Source organism: Pogona vitticeps, chromosome 3 (assembly GCF_051106095.1).
Source record: "Pogona vitticeps strain Pit_001003342236 chromosome 3, PviZW2.1, whole genome shotgun sequence".
In the NCBI taxonomy this organism is placed as follows: domain Eukaryota; kingdom Metazoa; phylum Chordata; class Lepidosauria; order Squamata; family Agamidae; genus Pogona; species Pogona vitticeps.
Genome location: NC_135785.1, coordinates 64,450,222 through 64,471,136, shown reverse-complemented (window position 1 = coordinate 64,471,136; position 20,915 = coordinate 64,450,222). Strand labels below are relative to the sequence as shown.

Below are 20,915 nucleotides of genomic sequence, written 5' to 3'. Positions count from 1 at the left end.
TATTTCAATGACAATGCAATAGTTTATGCAGCATTGGGACACGTCTGATACATCAAATTAACATTCATTTATTCATATAAATTATAATTATTTCTTTTCCAAATAAGTAGTCATATTAGTCTCTTTCAGTGTACTGGCAAAAATCAAGCAGAAGGCAAAGAAAAAAACATTGCTCCATTTGAAAAATTAATAGATTTATTACAGTGTGGGCCTCTGAAAACTCACACTGTAATAAATCTGTTAGCCTTTAAAGTCCCACAATATTTTGTCTTCTGTCTTTCCTCCCTTTCTTTATCCCCTTAATAATTCAGGAATTTTTTAATTGTCTGAACCAGACTTCTCTCTCACTGGAGATCACTGCTACTGCACCTAGTTTGAAAATCAGACAATGGAGTACAGAATGGAAGGTCCATGATTTGTTTGGCTAATTCTACTACATTGGGAACAACCAAGATAGTGGATACCATCCAGGTGCCTCATTCTTAGCAAATTAAAATCCTTAAATGTTCTAAAGAATTTCTCGACATATCCACACATTGAAAATTACTAACGCTAACTACTCACATGTTGTCAGGTCCTTAATTCAGTGCATACATTAAAATAAAAAATATTGTAGTCATGAGTATGACCATATAATTAAAAACAGAATGAACTAACAGAACTATGAGTTCTTATTGAACAATGGAGGCATTTTCAAATCTAATTTACAAGAAATCCATTATTCTTAATGTCCAACCAGAAAGATTTTGCAAGATAATCAGGTGCACCCATAATAACACAACCCTTTTCTTTTACAGAATCTTGACATAACTATATGCATAACAAATTAGCCAGAACAAAATGTTGCAAAGCAACAGAAGGTAAGCCTGTAAAATATGCACAGACAAATTTCAAAGAATCTTTTTATACCTATTTGCATTTAGTTTGGCTCAGTCATTATACATTATTGACAATGCTGCCTGAGAGGTATATTACAATGAATTTTAAATTGCAAGTAAGCACCATCTGCTCACTTAACACTGTCCCCACATAATATTGCTTGTTAACACATCATTATCACAATGTCAAATTCCTCAAAAGTTCAGTCTGCATTCAAAAATGAATCCATATGTTAGTAAGTGATGTTAAGTGAAAATAAGAGTTCAGGGAAAGCCTTTTTTTAATCACTTTTTTTCACAATGTGATTTTCAGACTTTCAATAATCCATTTCTATTTAACAATATTTACAAAAAAATAAATGTAATCTGCATTCCGTTATGTATTCCCTTATTCCCAGCCCCTATTTTCTTTAAATATAATTTACATATTCATTCTGGACAAATTTCAGCAGACTATTACAAATTCAAATCCAACAGGTAATCCTTGTTGAACAGTGAGACTCTAGTCGAAGCTAAAAAAATGAATTAAATTCAGAATTAAGATGGCACATCTGTTCCCCAAAGTTTCTTGTTATTGTCAGAAATGTAAAATATCTCCATGAAATATGAACATGATGACCTTTTTTCAATTACCTTGTTTTCTTATACAGTGAGAAGATATCATCATAGGGATACAAATCTTTACTTATTTCATTCTTGCAGAGAATGAAAATGCTGAAATGTTTTCTCCTTCCTGGGTGTGATTTAGGAGATTTTAAAAATACATTTTTGGCATTTCAGGATGCTGACAAAAAAGATTTGAAAGTGGTCTTTTTTCAGACAAAAGTAATACTTTGGACAAAATACTTTTTTGAAAAATAGAAGGGATTTTTCTGCACCAGCCAAGTATTTTTTGCATAGAGTGCAAACAACAGTTTTGATTCTGAAAAAAGTGCAGGTCTTTTTGCTGTCATGAAAGAGTGAAAAATCACACAGCAGTTGCCAAGTTTTTTTCAATGAGGTGCCTCCATGTGTTGAGACATTTCTTTGTTGAAGAGGAGAAACATGTGAATATTCAGTACATCCTTAACTGTGAAATTCCAGTTTCATTAAAAGCAGCATCTTGTTTCAGAGAAAGTATATAACCCCTTCTATTTTGCAGAAAATAATATACCACTAACATGAAGCAACACAACCATCCTAAAGGATGAATGGCATTTCTTTGGTGGGGCTTTGAAAGGGAGGAAGGGGGTATGTCTTTTTAATAGTAAAATATAGAGACAGCCTCAAAGTCCAAAATCTGTATTTCAGTACTACTTTATTAGGCCAATCATGAAGGATGGAAAGAATGAAGGAATACACAAAACTGTGTGTAAGCTTTAACGGTCACTAGACTCCTTCATTGCTCAAAGTATTGTAAAAGACTGTGATAGGGTGTGAAGAAGAGGGCAAGGACACTCTGCTGGCACGACGTCACACCTCCAAACAGCCATGGAAGATTTCCCCAAAGCTTGCTGTCCTGTAGACATATAGAAGATAGAGAAGGGAAGGAAAAGGTGGGGAAAGAGACAGAGAGGGAGAAAGAGAGAGGGCAACTAGGGAAAAAACAAGGGAAAGAGGATAAAAGAGACGAAAAGAATGGCGAGAGGGAGGTTCCAGAGAGGGGAAAGGCCAAGTAGGAGAAAGGAGAAAGAAGGGAGACAGAAGCTGGGGAGGAAGATGAGGAGGGATACTATGGAAGAAATAAAAGTTGAGACTTGTTGGTTTGATATGAAAGTCATGAAAGTGACAGAAGATGTGGAACATGAAGACCCCTGAGCTGGTAACATTGAGAGTGCCCAAGGTGGAGGTAGTGAGACTCTGCACCAGTCAAGGCAACCCCATAAACCTTCCTTTTGGGATGAGAGGGAGAGGTGAGAAAAGAGAAGGGGACTACAAGAGTGGGTAGTGAAAAGGGTTTCATTTCCAAACCCTTCAGTCTGACCCAGTCACCTGGTGGAGAAGCCTACCAAACCCTATACCTCCACAAGAAAGAGAGGGAAGGTGGGGTTGCTCTTCCTTACAGACAGTAAAAAAATATACTGTACAGTATATAAACCATTCCTGCTGTGACACCACTTGCTTAGCTTACCTCAAGCAGGCTTTCCAGGTTCTTGAAGAATAAAGGATGGTTTGACAAGGACAGGGGGAGGAAAAGTAAGGAGACTGGGTATAATATGAGGTTTTTTAAAAAGTGGGGTTCTTTACTTGTTATTAATGTTCCTGTTCTGCAAGTAAGCTTGAGTTTAATAAATACTATTATTGATAAATATGTTCCACTTGAAGTGGTGAAGTTGAATATGGAAGGCATTGGAGGCCTGGAGGCAGTCAAGGGCAAGAACACAGAGGAAGAGTAATGGGAAAAGAGGAGCACCCAAATTAAAACAGCAGAGTAAAAACAGAGGTAAAGTCTTTATGTCCCAATTCTGTTCCAGTTATGGAAGAGTGGATATTTAAACACAGTGACATGCTGCTTATGCTGGATTGCAACATGAAATAGCCACTGGGTTGGCCGAGAACAAAGAAGCAAAGGAAGTTTCCATCTTGTATTGTAGTAAATGTAAGAAGCAGGTGGAAATTGAAGCCTATCTGAAACTCATGGCTCCTGGGTAGATAAATATAAGGCACTCTCTAGGCAGACTCCATATTAACAGTTCTGGACATAGTTTCAGTTGCTATACTAGGTAGAAAAAGTCAATCACCCGTGTTGTTTGCAGGCAGTCAATATAGCAGTGTTAGGTAATAGCAGGACTAGTAAATAGATAAAAATACAGTGGTGCCCCGCATAGCAACATTAATCCATTCCGGATTAATCGTCGCTATGTGGAAACATCGCTAAACGGAACAAAAAAAACCATAGGAACTCATTAAACTTTGTTTAATGCGTTGCTATGGGGCCCAAACTCACCGTTCAGTGAAGTTCCTCCATAGCGCCTCCATTTTCGCGCCCTCGGTAAGCAAGGAAACCATGTGAAAATGGTTGTGGTGGCCATTTTGGGCACCCGGCAGCCATTTTGGAACCGCTGATCAGCTGTTTTAGGAACATCGCAATGCGAAGATCGGTAAGCGCTTACCAATCATCCCAATGCAATGTTTTGCCCATTAAAACATCGCAATGTGATCGCATTAGCGATCTAAAAAAATAGATCGCTATGCAGATTCATCGTTAAACGGTGCACTCGTTGTGCGAGGCACCACTGTACAAGTGTCGATCAAGTGTCGATAATGAGAGCTATTACTGTAGTTGATGATCTTAGAGTACTTTCCTCTCATAACTCTATGTTACTTAAGCTAGCCATAAAAGAAGATTCTGTCTGGACACAACACTGGTTTAGTAAACTTCAGCCAGAGTTACATGGCAGTGACTTCTCTTATATTTTCAGTTTGATAGGGCTGAAATCATATTTGGGTTTTTCCCTCCTTCAAATTCTCTGGTGCCTTCACTGTTCTCCATGACTTATCAAAAATAATTGCTCAGTATGTTCATTAGTTAATTCCCTCAAGAGCTAGACAAGCATATATAATGGCCCAACTGATTAAAGTAGTTCAAGGTTTGTTTTGTTTGTGCCAGTTTCCAGATATTTTAAGCACTCCCCTGCTTCTTATCAACATTACAAATGACAACTTTTTTTCTGCTTAAGTTGCTGTGAATGTTTTTGTTTGCTTATTAAAAAGTTCTTTGATAAGCTAAGATTCTTAAACAGCTACCTTTCCGCCTGGTCATCTTATACAAGTTATTTCATCTCACATTACTTTTATTTATTTATTTATTTATTTATTTATTTATTTATTTATTTATTTATTTATTTATTTATTTATTTAACTTATATGCCGCCCACATACCCAAAGGTCTCTGAGCGGCTTACAACAATTAAAATACAATTAAAAAATAAAACAATTAAAATACAAATAAAATATATACTCTAAAAATTGCCATCAGGACCCATAGTTGATATTATTTCAATTAATAGCCTTCTCTAACAGGAAGGTTTTGACCTGGTGCTGAAATGTCATCAGCGTCGGCGCCAGACAAATCTCAATTGGGATGGTGTTCCATAGTCTGGGGGCAGCTGCCGAGAAGGCCTTTTGTCTAAAGTTTATAGCTTTTTTTTCTAACTGAAAATTCTTCAAATAAATACTGAAAATGCAGAATATACAATTTAATGACAAAAAATCTGCACCAATTGCATAATGTTTTTTATTTCACCTGCCCAAATAAAGTTACCAAAAACAACACTCAAAGGCACCATAAAGTTGAGTATGGGACAAAGAAACTATTATATTGTACATATCTTGTATCTTTTTAAATTTTCTATTATCTAGCAATATTTTATTGGACATCTGTCTGTCTGTCTGTCTGTCTGTCTGTCTGTCTGTCTGTCTGTCTGTCTGTCTGTCTGTCTGTCTTTTAACTTCTTATTCATAAAAATAACATTGGCTTGACATTGCTTTGGGCTGTATGAATCCATCAGGAAAATGGCAACAATTAAAACAAGAATATAAAGAACAGTATTGCAGGTGTAGAAAACTCACCTGTATTTCCATTTTTGTGCAGGAAAAATGAATAAAATTGGCAAATGACCAAATAATAATGTACTGTCCAAAATCATGTTGCTTAGCATAGTAAATCACACTAGACTCACTGAACCAACATGAATCTGGTGAGACAGTTCCTCTGTAAGTTCCATTGATTCAAATGGGCCTACTCTAGCTATGACTTATTTTACCATGCTAAGTTGCAGTTAAAGTAGATCCATTTGAATTAACAGAACTTCTGGAGGAGTTGACTCACCAAATCCCCATTGATTCAGTGGCCTACTTTAGTTTGATCAATTATGCTAAGCAACAGGATTTGGGCCATCCAAACATTATTTGTATTTCTTTAACATATTGGCAGAATAACTGAGGTTTCTATCCAGTCCTTCCTTCTTTTGAGTATTGAGCAAGAGAGTAACACACTCGTCGTGGTCAGCGACATCTCATGCAAAGAGACAGCAAAACTTGCAGGAGATTTGTGTGAACCATGTCTAATGTAAAGGTGACAGAATGGATTCAAGCCTATGACTGCAGAACAGGAGGCTACAGAGAAGAATGATTGAGAAGGGTGTGCTTGAACACACTTTACATTTTGACAATGTTTCCTGCATTTCTGCATTCCTGACCTGCTGAGAATTTCAGCTCCATTGCTTTCCCAATAAAGATAATATATGATGTGGGACAAGTCCCAAGTATAATTTCTGTTCATTATCCAGCTGTCCTTGCCTAACAGGCCTTATATGATATATACTTGTAGTGTAATATTCCTGCTTTAGTTCTTTCCCTTGTTCATTTCCTATCCAGATTTTTTCCATCACTTTTCTAAGCGTCACATGTGAAAAATCATGTAAGCTGGTATTTGGAATCTTTTTCTTGAAAACTGAAGCACGCATATAGCTTTTCCTAATATTTGTTTGCTTTTAAAGAGAAATGTTTATCACATCTATAAAAACACCCACAGCATTCTGATGTGCTTCTAAGGATTTGCCTTATCGCAAGTAATTTTACTCTCCTGTCAAAAGCACTACTGTCTGCCACCGATAACACGTAAGTAAAGTCAATCACTTTTGATAATAATCTCCATGTTTCTTCTCAAGGGAACATGTATCAGGGTGGTTAGAAGGGGGGGGGGGAGAGTGAATTTTCTTTTCGAGAGTAGAAAAATAAAACGGTAGTAAAAATCTCCACCTCATGTTCAACACAAAATATACAAAGCAAGGAAAAAATATCTAAATAAAAATTACAATAAGAGCAATCATGTTTGCGAGAATGTACTTTTTTTTACTTTAAGCTAATCATGAAATTTGTTAAGTAGCTGGTATTTTTCGTAGCATTAGTTCAGTAAAATGGTAAAGGGAATGCTAAATTATCTGACACTTGCTTTAAGGGAAAGGACAATGAAGACTTCAGCTTCACAAGAAAATTTGCAATATGGGAGTATTATCAGCAGCACTGTTTTCATAACTATGGGTTGGATGTACATTTAGTTGTACCTAGAGTAGATGCATTAAAATTAGCATATCAATAGGTCCTTATTGTAATAAAATCTGGAGCCATTCTTTCATGCTAGTATTGGTTAGGGTTAGTGCAAGTGAAATGAACTGGAACTTGGAAAATCTGAAATTCACTGAGTGGCCTTAAGGCAGTCACAATCCTATCTCAAAGGTTTATTGTGAGGATAAAGGGGAGAAGGAAGGTGGCAACCTTATGTTCACAAGAGAGGAAAATCGAACATAAATGTAACTATACCTACCCCCAAATTTCTTATTTTGAAACGAAATTTCTACTCTCAGTACTCAGTCTCATACTTAATGCTTGAAGTGTAAGAATCAGCACACATATATTGATACTTCTGGATATCTTTGCAATGAATTATGCTTTGGGATGAACTGGAATAATTATTAACTTTTATTATGCTGTTCAGAAAGAGCTCAAGATCCTGCGTAGAGGTGGGCACGAATCAGAAAAATTCTGATTCATTTTGATTCATCAAGGTCAATAACTCACAAATTACAAATTTATGATTTTTTTCTGATGAATCAATGAATAAATTTGTCAATTCATTTTTTAATTTACAACCCTATAAAGTGGCCCCTCAAGCAGGGAAACTTCCCATGATTCTCCTCTACAAGCCCTGCAAGTTTGGTGAAGTTTGGGTTTCAGACATCCGAGTTATACACCCAACAAGGAGGACCTCCCCAGGAAGGCTCCCCCCAAGCACCAAGAGACACCAAAATTACAGAGATCTTTTTGTGTGTGTATAATTTAGGCCTTGGATTCATATGAATACAAATCAATGAATTAGCAATTTTTGAATGAATTTGGTGATTTGTTTTGTAGTTAATTATCCATCTCTAATCCTGAATATTTGATGCTGAATCCTTACACTGTGTGATAACCAAGCAGTGTTAGAAGGGGCTCTAAAGAAAATGCAGGGTGAAGTGGCAAAGAAGGCAGCACAACAGCCTTGTTTCCTTTCTAAAGAACTTTAATAACAATAATTCTGCTGTTCAGTCAGTTCTGACATATGGTGACCCTAGGGTTTCCTATGTAAAGAATATTCAGAAGTGGTTTACCATTCCCTTCTTTTGAGGGCATCCTGGGACTGTGCAGCTTTCCCAAGGCCACATAGGCTGGCTCTTCTGGGATGCACAGTGGGGAATTGAACCCCCAGTCTCTGGCTCAACAGCCAGATACCTAATTCACTGAGCTATCCATACAAATCTCATCAAAGGTTATGCTATCTGCCTGATTGGGGAGGGAAATTGGGAGAAAGGTGGTTGTATGAACTTCATTATTTTTTCTTTCCAATGATAATAGAGTTTTTTTGCAATTAATTTATTAAGATAATTTAGTGTGTATTTCAAACATCTGATTATAATGGCACATTTACATTTGACAGCACCAAAGAGCAAGCTAATAGTTACAAAGCACTGTCATTAATGAAACATCCACATACTCATAAATACTCACCACACTGCAGTTGCTATTTGCTGAAATGCACTTCTTGTCATCACACCATTGACAACCATTTGTATTGGCAGTACAGCTGGCACAGTCTGCGTATCTGTAACATCTGTCATCTGCTGCAGCTATAACACAAATGAAAGACAAAGCAAAGCATAAAGATAAGAGAGAAAAGCTGTCATATTTTTAATTCATCCATTTTTATTTTTTATTTTTTAGCATCTGCTGGAAACAATATCCAGCTGTTAGCCATCATAAGTATGACCTTCGCTCCAAGATTAAAATTTCTTATCATAAAGCTAAACACATTAACAGCATTATATTTTATATTTCATCATGAGTTCATAACACTTGCCATGAGCCATTTCTAGCCTTAGACCTGTTCCCCCAACCCAATCTTCCTGACGCAAAACTGAAAGCACCAGGGCCCAATTTTTTAGCATAACAGTAGGCCTGGAAAATAAGATGTTTATTTATTATTTATTTATTTATTGGACTTATATACCGCCCCATAGCGCTACAAGCACTCTCCGGGCGGTTTACAATTTTAATTATACAGGCTACACATTGCCCCACCCCCAGAAAGCTGGGTACTCATTTTACCGACCTCGGAAGGATGGAAGGCTGAGTCACCCTTGAGCCAGCTACCTGGGATTTGAACCCCAGGTCGTGAGCACAGTTTTAGCTGCAGTACAGAGTTGGCTTGTCCACGAAAGCTCACACAAAAATATAGCAGTTAGTCTTTAAGGTGCCTCATGTTTTTTGTCTTCCTTATTTTTTTATTTTTTATTTGTTTTTCCCTGACATGCTAGCACAGACTAACATGACTATCTATTCTAAAACTACAACTATGGAAAGTAAGAAATGGCAGAAGTAAGATATGCAAGTACTGGGTGTACTATTGAACTTATCAATAACTTGCAGGATAAATGAAAGGTCAGTATGACCTCGAAGGGGTCCCCTTCTACCAGCATCATGGTTCAAAGCTTTATTACACACCACATAAATACTGTTTTAAGTTTGGGGTATACAAATGGATTGTAAAAGCTAGTCAACAAAACAGCCAGAACACTGCAGATTATCAGGTCTCCGTGCCTTTGTTTTTACACATCTTTTATTTTCTGATCATAAACCCTATATTTGAATAAATTGATTATTAATTTGTAATCAGAATATCTAGTTTTTCTAACATATACATACAGCAACCCCCTCCCAAAAAAAACACAATGACACCTCTAAAACTTGTGAACAGATAAAGCACTCTGGTGCATAAGTCATTTATAATGTAATTCTGGTACTAACGTTGGCTCCGCTGACGCTTGTAGCTGAGCGTAGCTGAGCGGAGCTCCTCGCATTCTTTACCCGGGGGGGAGGGGGAGCATCCTTAAAGAGGCACTTCCCCACATGCTCAGCCTCTTTTCTGAGGCTTTCACCCCAACCACCCTCCCTTTAAACCAGTGTGAGACTGACTGGTCACCCTATTGGGGGCCGGATAGGAATTTTTGACCCGCTACCAGAATTGGCAAGGTGGTCGCAGGGATTTTTCACCTGTCCCACACTGGCATAGGGTTATTTTTTGTTACATGTTGTGGTTGATGAGTTATTTGTTCAGGTCACACAGCGAGTAATGTGGAAGAAACTAGGATCGGTGAATGCCCATGGAACATAATGGAAATGATAGCACATCTGACCTTGAGGTACTGCAGATCATGAGGTTACAGTGCTGGGAGGAAGGATGGACTGGGGGCCCCACCAGGCTGAGGGCTGCCAAAGAGTGGGGGCAGGCCTGTGGGGGGCTTGATATTTCACCAGCTGGGGTCATCACCTGCATCTCACCTCTTTATTCTGGGGTGGGAGGGCAATTTATTCTGGAGGGCAAAGGACTAGAACAGCCTTTTCTCTTATATTATAGATTAATATGCCTCTTTATGAAGCACATTTAGAGGACACCTATTTAAAGGCAGCAGCAATTTACACAAGTGTTGTGAAGCTCAACAGAATAACAAAGCAGACAACATAAGGAATTTTATCTGTTGATCTGTTTTCAAATCGAGTCCAAGTAGTGGGTTGTCTTTATTTTCCAATACTATACACTGATTATCCTTAGAGGTATGAATAAAGCTGATTAAAATTTTAGCCAATCAATTTCTTTGTTTAAAAGAGGGTGGAACACCAGTATGTAAGCTTTCAGCAACAGAAAGGTACAATTTTAGAACACAGTTTAAATCCTTAGTGTACTATAGTGTGATTCAAATAGGCCTACTTTAACTGTGACTTATTACACTAAAGTAAGCCACAACTTGTATTGGCCTGACTAGAGTAAGTCCATTAATTTATCATAATGTTGCTACCAGAGTAGCAATGGAATCAATGGAAATTAAAGAGGAGTTAACTCATCAAATTCCCACAGATTCAGTGTCACTTTCTATGCTAAGAAACAGGATTTCAGCCAATAATACATATTCAAGAGAATCTGCACACAATGCAACTAGTCTCATTCTCTCCTCTCCCTTGTTTCTATTTTGTGGAACGAGCTCTTACAAGAGACTCTAAAGAGATCAGAGATAACAGAGTTTCACTGCTCAGTCAGTCACCTCAAATCCAAAGCTAGATGAGTGAGAAATTACTCAGTTAAATCAAATATGCTAGCCATTTGCTAAATGTGGGTATTGAGGATTCAGCTCTGGTGCTGAATGTAATCAAGATCAATAGGTTTATGATTGCTCCAGTCTTAACACAGTTAGAGGAGAGTGAGTTAAATATGTTAATTGTAACCTCTCTTCAGTATCAGCTGTACCATGAAACTGGAGGAAACAGAAAATGTACTCTGACATTTCATCAGATGCAATGAAGAAAGTGTTAAAAGTTCATCATAGATCTCATCCTACACATATCCTACACTATACAAAGAAGCAGGACTTCCGACAATCTGCTAGTGAAAAATAACTCCTCTTAGAATAGAAAAAGGTGACTTTGGAGCCAATGGGCTTAAGAGTACCCATTGTAGGAATGAATACAGCAGCAGCAAAACAATGCTAAAAATCATCATCGTCGTCATCAGTAGATGGTCTATGAAAAAATAAATATTAGAGTTTGATTCACTATTGAAAAGGAGACTGACTTGGGTTGAAGGAGAACAAAATAAAGTGTTTATAGAGAAAATTGATTTATCACTGATTTAGCATCTGCTGAGTGAAAAAAACTGTTTACATCCTTTACTAAGCAAAGCTATGGCACAAAATGTGAAACATTCCAAAGTGGTTAACAGAGGTGGGTGAGGAGGGAAGTCACTTGCCTGAACAAATTTTATGGCAAAATTCAACTCCTACCATTTTCTCTTGCTTCAATTTTCTCATCATACTCTTTCCTATATTTGAAACCCATTATTATATTGCCATTTCTTGACATATCCATTTCAAGCTCTTCCTCTTATCACAAAGGCCCTGATCGCCTTTCTATGTGCCTTTCTGTATCCCTTTTTTTTTACTCTTACACTTTGGAAAGACTTTTCATTTCACTTCACCCTTTGGTCCACAATTCAGATCTCATCTCTTTTCATTTTATTTGTGAGCTTTTCTAAAGAAATGTTTTTCTCCTCATTCAACTATCTTCTCATGAAAAGCCCTTACAATTTCTCATTCCAACAAATACCTCCTTCCTCTAAAAAATACCACTGCTTGAACCAGTTATATGCCATACACTGTTTTGTTTGGAAAACCTGCTTTCCTAGTTTCTGTAAATCATTATTTTTCAGAAAGGGATGATTAATAATCCTGTACAAAAGAGTTAAAATTGTTGACATTTAAAAAAAAGAAAAACCACTACTTCAGGCAAGCACTTATTTTCAGATTTAGAAGCACCATAAATGATCTAGATTTGTTGTATTTATTTATTTATTTATTTATTTATTTATTTATTTATTTATTTATTTATTTATTTATTTATTTATTTATTTATTTAATATCCCGCCTATCTGGTCGGATTAGGACCACTCTAAGCGGCATATATAAAAACTCCAAAGAAGAAGGAAAAAAATCATTTTATTCTACCCAGTTTTAAAACAATGCAGGATCCTATACTTTAAATGGCTTGGTTCCAAAAAGATTCCTGGCTCTTCTGCTCATGCAAGGTGTTCCACAATCTCAGTTTCTTTTTCTCTTCTGCAACTTCCATATTCTGTTCCTCTCTCTAGCCATACATTCCCAGTGTGGCTTAGTAGACAGAGTGATGGACTGGGACTCTGAAGAATAGGGTTCAAATGCCCATCTGGTCATGGAGATTCACTGTGGGAGTAGAACTGGTAAAACCACTCCTTAATATCTCACTTATCTTCAAAACTCTATTAGCATTGCTGTAAGGGACGTGGTGGCGCTGCGGGTTAAACCACAGAAGCCTCTGTGCTGTAAGGACTGTAGATCTTCAGCTGTAAGATCAAATCCATGTGACGGAGTGAGTGCCCGTCGCTTGTCCCAGCTCCCACCAATCTAGTGGTTCGAAAGCATGAAAATGCGAGTAGATAAATAGGGACCACCTCGGTGGGAAGGTAACAGCGTTCCGTGTCTAAGTCACACTGGCCATGTGACCACAGAAGGGAAGATTGTCTTCGGACAAGCGCTGGCTCTGTGGCTTGGAAACCGGGATGAGCACCGCCCCCTAGAGTCGAACACGACTGGACAAAAATTGTCAGTAGGAACCTTTACCTTTAAGTTGGTTCTGACTTTACAGCACAAAACATACACTCCAGCCATAGGCTCCCAATGCTTAGCGACAGCTAGGAGGTACAGGATGCTACATTTGGGATGCTACAGATAGCCTTGTTGTACAGAGTACCACTTTGGACTCAAAGCTCTGTTCTCTATGAACTGAAAATGAAACATCACTCATGGTTGGATGGAGATGAAAGCCTCCTCAACTCACTTCTCCCCACTATGATCTCCACTGAGACTGCCGTACACTTACCACTCCTCATGTCAAGGAAACCAGAGAATAAGGAAAGTAAGTGGACTCCCATCAGCTATTGGAATCTCAGACAGAGTGGCCAAGGGGCACCTGGCTTATTAAAATACTGAAGAAAACTGGATGAAATACAGTGGTGACTCACTTAACGGGCGCCCCGTTTAACGACGAATCCGCATAGTGATGAAGATTTTACGATCGCATTGCAATGTTCCCTATGGGGAAAAATCACTTTGCGATGGTGGCTTTCCCCCATCATCGCAAACACCCCATTTTCGCACAGTTGATCGGCGGGGCCGCGCGATCTTCACAAAGGCTCATCGATCAGCTGTGTGAAAACGGGGCGTTTGCGATGAGGGATGGAAGCGATCGTCGCAAACGCCCCCGTTTTTGCACAGCTGATCGGCGGGGCGCGCGATCTTCTTGCGAGGAATCCGTCCCAGAAAAGAGCCGGGAGCCATCTTCTCCGCTCCAGCCTCTCCCCCTCCCCACCTCACAGCTGATCGGCGCTGGTCTTAGAAGCTTCCCCAGCAGGTAAACAGGCAGTGGAAATGCACTGGGGAAGCCTCTGAAACCTGCGCTTTGCCAGGGTGGATGTGGGTGGGAGTGTGGCAGGGGCAGGCACGCACCCCTCATGGCCCCCCGTGGCAAAGCGGGGCTTTCAGAGGTGCATTTTCACTGCTGAAAAAGCCCCAGAAGGCTTCTGAAAGTGGTGCAAGGGGGGGCTCGGGGTGAGGGTGGGGGTGGCAGGCCTGCCCCTGCCACACCCCCACCCACGCCCACCCCGGCAAAGCACCACTTTCAGAAGCCTCCTGGGGCTTTTTCAGCAGTGAAAATGCACCTCTGAAAGCCCCGCTTTGCTGTGGGGGGGCATGAGGGGGCTCTGGGGGGTGGGGGTGGCAGGCCTGCCCCTGCCACACCCACACCCACACCCACACCCACCCTCCCTGGCAAAGCGCAGGTTTCAGATGCTTCCCCAGTGCATTTCCACTGCCTGTTTACCTGCTGGGCAAGCCTGGGGAAGCTTCTAAGACCAGCACCAATCAGCTGTGAGGTGGGGAGGGGGAGGGGCTGGAGTGGAGAAGATGGCAAAATGGCCACCCGCTGTGTTTTTGCCCGGATTCCTCACTTACTGGGCAGAGAAAATAGTGGCCGTATGGAGGATTTTCACATTAAGGTGAGTTTTTTTGCCCATAGGAATGCATTAAACGCATTCCTATGGGCTTTTTTTATTTCGCATAGTGATTAATCCTTATAGCGACGATTTTGGCTGCACGGATTATCGTCGCTATGCGGGGCACCACTGTATATGATAATCAGTCAAATCCAACCATCAGTTCTCATTATCAAAGTATCATTGACTATCCTGATTTTGCTGCATTTTGCATTGTTTGTTTTAGGGACCAAACAAATACCTTTACGGAAAAAAGGAAACATATTGTTACAAGTACCTTGCATGGGCATATATTATTGAAAGTAGCCTGCATATATATATTAAGCATGCATTCAGCAGATGTTCAAGGAAGTCTACCAGTGTAAGCTGACCTTGTGTACAAAGCTTGGCCCAGACAGTCTTACACCTTCTGCTGAATGCATTTACGGGACAGGACAATCCTCCCACACATGTATTCAGTTTAACATATTTACTGTAGTATTGCTGCTGTGAGGATCCACTTACCTGATTTCCTGGGACACTTTGCCCTGAGAATGTTATTAGCATGTCCTGATTCCCATGATACACAGTGATTTTTGTTCCATAAGCATCTCAACCCTGGTCCAGCTGTTTTACAAAGCTCTTCATCTCTAAATGCTTCACAGTTAGGAGGTTTGTACACAAGAATGTCATTCAGCAGAATGCTTGAAAAACCTCCAAATATATACATAGACCTATTGAGTAAAATGAAATAATGTTATGATTTTAAACAAGAGATACACACCACTCAAAGTGGTAGTTCTGACTTACCACCTTCCTTTTATGTTACATATATATTCTCTACATTCAATTACTGCTCTTAAATTCAGTTGGCTGCAAGAGCTAACTTCATGACCCCACAAGATTCTGCCAGAGTTAAGGCACTCTGAAGTCCCAGTTACTTTACATCTCGCTTTACAATTAGAATGAACAGAATTTATTTTACTTTATCGCATAGAGGAAGAAATCCTGTTAGATAGGATCTGTCTGCACAATGGAAATGAGGTCATCAGCAATTGATGGTTGAAGGCTTCCTTTTGTGATTTCATGTTGCATGCAACTTTGTATGAGCCAGGCACATCTAAAATAATAAAAGGAAGCCTTTAATTAGCAGAAATCTATCATTGCCTAAGACCCCATTCCTGTTGCATAAGCAAGGTCCACCTCGATTTCATTCATCATGTCCTTGTAGGCATTCTTCAGGCTCGAGAACTATGGTAATGTGCTCTAAATAGAGGGAACAGCATCTAGTGTGGCTGAGAAGGCCAATTCGAGAGTGACAATTCCTTCATCATGTAATAAGCCAATATTATTGTCAACATTGCTTTAATGTTTCAATGATGCAATATTAGAGCTTTTGTTTAAAGCAACAAGACTATAATTTTGAGGTTTTGAGGCTTACCTGCTAAATAAATAAAGATATAAAGATATAGACATATATAGGCTATTGCTGTTTGCATAATTTGCAGTTAATTGACAAGGTGCTGTAGTTTATCTCAGTTGTGCAATTGGATGTGTGACCAGGCACATGACCAAAACATGCTCTAGCATCTCCCCAATTAGCTGTAACTAGCCATGGTAAGTTACATGAACTTTATGCAAACATCAATACGATTTGCACTACAGAGATACGGATGTAGAGTCAGATATGTAACAGAAACATTTGTCTACATGTTCCTCTACTGCTTTTACATAACAGGAAATGTATGATGCACGGGTTTTTTTTTAAATTTACAATTAGTAGTCCAAAACATTATTCCTGGTATTGTGTATGTCTCATCTGATTATACAAGACAACGTGCTCTTCCAAACAAAATGGGCAGCAGTGCTAAGAATGGGTGTGATAACCATTTTACTTTTTTCACGTGAACTCAGCCTCACCCTGTTTCTTTTCAATGTAGGTCAATGATTTCAGAGTACTATACAGAGCTGGAATGCATCACTACCAGAAGAATTTGTATTGCCTAGGCTAGAGCTGTTTGAAGAGCTCTCCATGTATAAGTGCAAAGAGAGGCATGCTGGGTTTAGACACTGAAAGAAGAGGATGCTGCCTGTCCAAGTGACTATTTACCTCTTACATTGTAGTAGGCAAACATCTCTTTCTGAAGTTATTCCTGACTTTAAATGACATTCATTCATGGTTTTGACATACATTATACCGAGTTTGTTCTTTTCATGGTAGTGATTGATAACTGGCTATAATTATTTCAAAGCATGAAAGGACTAATTCAACCTTGTTAGCAGAGACTTTACACAATAATGAAGCTGCTGAGTGTCTCACAAGCTAAATCAAATCAATCAAGTAAAACATAATTTGAAATGAAACCATGCTACTCTCCTCCTGTCTCCAGAATCAGACTTCGTAAGCAACATATTTTGCATAATAATATTACCTGTGACATACTGCATTTTTAAAATAGCAACATTACCTTTAAGAAATCATTTAACAAGCTGTGGCATCATTGCCTTTTTGATGCAATTAGTAACATTTGCTTGTCATTTTAAAACATTTGGAGGGCATTTGAGAGGATCTGGGACATTTGGGGGAGGCAGTTTTCTATCTTTAACTGTATTTTTGTAAAAACACAACCTCCCAAATAATGTTTGAATGTTACATTTCTAATGCATTCATTATGATGCAATTTAATGTAACAAATAACACAAATGCAGTATTTCAAAAACAACCAAATTCTAAGCTTGGGGATGGATGGAGCCTTGTGGTGCAGTGGAGACTCTGGTAATGTGCTCTAAATAGAACTGCAGTGAAGACTCTGGTCATGACCTGAGTTCAATCCTAATGGATACAGGTAGCCAGCTCAAGGCTGACTCAGCCTTCCATCATTCCAAGGTCAGGTAATTGAGTACCCAGCTTGTGTAGGGGGCAATGTGTAGCCTGTATAATTAAACTGTAAACTGCCCAGGGAGTGCTCTAAGTGCTATGAGTTGGTATATAAGCAGCACACTTTTCTTTTGCTTTTTTCTTTACTTTGTAGTATTTCAGTGGTACAATTTTTAAGTAGTGCCCAACATTTTTATGTATGCTAATTATGCACATCACTGTTGTTTTGTCATTTTCTTGAACAGTAATATAGCAAACAATTCTGATTGAACCCAATAGTCACCAAATATATTGTGAATCACATCTTAATTTTAAGTGTTATTTTTTAAAATGCTGATGCAGAATACAGCATCAGATCCACAAATTCTGTTAACTACTAAACTTTATAATTTTCATAACAATGCAGTGAGTGTCAGAGCTATGTAATAGTGAAATGCCCAAAAATTCAGCTGGTGGGCTTCATAGTTGAATAAAAATATGAAGTGAGGTCTCTAGTTGAATTTCAAAACACCAGCTGACTTTCATAAGCTCACAGGAATAAATAGCTGTAGATACTATATCTTCAAGTATGTACACACATATATGTGCATACACATGCACCCATCTATATCACGCTTTTAGAAATATGTGTTTACCCATTGCTGACAATTGCAGAGTGGCCAAATCTGTTCACATCTTGATGAAGATTAGGCTTAGGAAGAATTTTCCACTCATCACAAGCTAGAAAAAGAATATAAAAGAATACAATTTCTTGTTATTAAGATTCAAGAGAATATATTGCACTTTAGCATAAACTATGACAACCACAGAGTTTTAAAAAATCCGTTTACATCCTACTAAAAATTAGGTTGAGGGGAAAATTCCATTTCTCAGGGGCTAATAATATAAGACACAACAATACAACTTCCTGTTATTGACTTCAGGATTTTCTGACTGAAAGCATAGCTTCATAACTTCTCAGCTAAAGCATTCATAGTTAACAACATCACTTCAGTACTGAAGTATGATAATAATACAGAAAGACGGCTATATTTACTATAGTAACAGGTTAGAACTAAAACATAAAGTGAACTAAAGCAAATGTTGTATTTCATTCAAAGTTTTGGACAGAAGAGTGAAGGAGGAGAGTCTCTGAAATTAAAACACTTGGTGGATACCTTGAGAACTAAAAGGCAAAAGCTGCTCAGGAAGAAACACGTCTAAGCTTGCCTGCTGGACAGCCTTTAGAGCTGTTAGCACTGGAGAGGCCAGGAAGAAATGCAGGTCACACACCAAGCTGCATGCTGACTCTGAAGCAATTGCACCTCAACTTTCAAATCACCAAAAAAGGAGGTCTGCCAAAGAGCTCTGTGAGTAAAAAAGCATCTCTAGGACATGTCTCCAAAACATCAGTAGAAAGATCTTTGGTGGATCTCTGACATTATATTGTACGGAATAACTAGCCAAAATGTAGAATGGGGTGGCACTGGCATAATGCTCAAGTGGGTCCAGCCTCCAGCTGCTGCTCCCCTCAGCTGAAGAAGCTGCCCATTCCTGTTCTAATGCACAAACAGAAAATCAAATTATATGGGATGTTTCAAAAAATCATTTTAAAAAAATTAAAACCCAGAATTATTTAAACCAGATTTCAAATCAATTTTTTAATTGTAAAAATGTCTTCTAAGGGGGAAAAAACCTTCTTATCTCATGACAGTCACAACTCAAAATGTGTTAAATAACTTATTCTGGGACATGAATTATGGTTCTATATTATGTGATAATGTGTTCGCATAACCGTTTTTTTAAAAATTGTAAATAGGCTGAAGAGTCCTTGGATTGGGGTCTCAAATTCACAGGTTCTAAAGGTTTATATTATTTAGGTTAATCTTTCTATATCCCCTTTCTATCTCCCCTTAACCTTTGGATCCCAGTCGAGGCTCCCCTGGGTGGCCACCCCAAGAGAGAAATAAATCCTCTACAAGAGGTAGGGCCTTCTTTTCAGTGGCTCCAACTTTATGGAACCAGCTTCCAGAGGAGCTCCACCTAGCCTCCTCCCTGTGGACTTTTAAGAAGCAATTAAAGACATTTCTTTTTAAGGAGGCTTTCCACACCAATCCCAGCTGACCATCTTGCTCCTCCTTTTTCCCCCTCTCCCTTCCTCCTCTCCTCTCACCTCCTTTCCTCCATCTGCTCTGAGATTAGTCAGAGCCATTTGGTTTTCTTTCTTTCTTTTTTCAGGGTTATTGCTATCAGCTTTAATATTTCTATTTTCATTTGTGTTTTCTATTTTATGACTTGTAACGCGCCCAGAGTAGTGCTGTGACACTAATGGGAGTGAGATACAAATTGAATGGATGAATGAATAAATGAATGAATAAATGAAATAAATAAATAAATAAATAAATAAATAAATAAATAAATAAATAAATAAATAAATAAATAAATAAATAAATAAATAAATAAATGTTCAGCCTACTAGATAAATACTGGAAGTATCTGCAACTGCACTGTATGGAGACAAGAAGTAATACACATGATCAAGTCTACATTCCAGCTCTCTGAAAAATATGCTTTAAGATTGCAAAAAGCAAAGAACTGGTCTTCTGGGGGAGTAAAATGGGTATTCTCTTTTGGAATAGTTATTTGTATTGTGATTTAATCACAATTTAAAAGAATTCCCCCTGACAACATACCAAAGAAAAGAACTTTGGGCAACTCCTGACATGGAGCTTCTGTAAAGATACCTTTCAGGAAGCATATTCTAATGGAAATCTCATAAGAGATCCTGGATATGGTATTTATGTCTGAAATACTAAAATATCAACAAATTCTCAAATAGACATAGAAAGATGGTCTGGAAAATTCCAATAACCAACACGGGTAACTCTAAGCCAATATCAATTCAGGACGTTTCAACATCTACAACAAAGATACCACCATGCACTGTAATACCTAATGCCAAAATGGTTGGCATCTGTATTATCTCAGTCTGCATCTCTCAGAGAGAGAGAGAGAGAGAGAGAGAAATCTTGGGCATACTACCATGAGAGATAATCAAAGAGCTTCCACTTTGGAGTCAAAGAACCTTAACAATAATGATTCACTAAAGATAAGATACTGCTGTGCCATACTGGAGAGAGATCTAAAATCCCTAAATCCTATGAAAATTTTCCCTATGTAAAATGCTCATTTACAGTGATGAATCTGTCCCAATACAAATTTCTGTTTCTGTTCAAAACATTTTTGGTATCTTGCTCTTGTCAAACCCTGAGCTGTTTTAACTATAAATTCTAGGAATTGAACTTGAGATCTTTTGCATAGAAGGCATACGTTCTACCACTGAGCCATGACTCTCCTCAGAGGGACCAGAATGTTCTTGAAATGTATTTGACTGCTGCACACTGTGACCAGGCAGACATAGCCTCTGGCAAGAAGCATGATTAGCCCCTCAGCATCAGCATTCATGCTTTGAGACTCAGTATTATATCCTAAAACCATGTTATGACCCTGCAGATAGAAACCATGAATTGTATTTTGGCTGGAAATGACT

At 38.5% G+C, this 20,915-nt stretch overlaps 1 protein-coding gene across 4 annotated transcripts in view; it reads right to left on the bottom strand.

Annotated features, from left to right (window-relative positions):
- Positions 1-20,915, bottom strand: part of ATRNL1 (attractin like 1) — a 695,100-nt gene that overhangs the window by 552,706 nt on the left and 121,479 nt on the right. For all 4 annotated transcript variants that reach the window (XM_020779948.3, XM_078389598.1, XM_072995506.2 and 1 more), the window contains exons 11-13: positions 18,022-18,106; positions 15,034-15,242; positions 8,406-8,524 (exon numbers count right to left, since the gene is read on the bottom strand). In XM_020779948.3, coding sequence (XP_020635607.2) covers positions 8,406-8,524; positions 15,034-15,242; positions 18,022-18,106 — 413 coding nt within the window. The remainder of the gene's footprint in view (positions 1-8,405; positions 8,525-15,033; positions 15,243-18,021; positions 18,107-20,915) is intronic.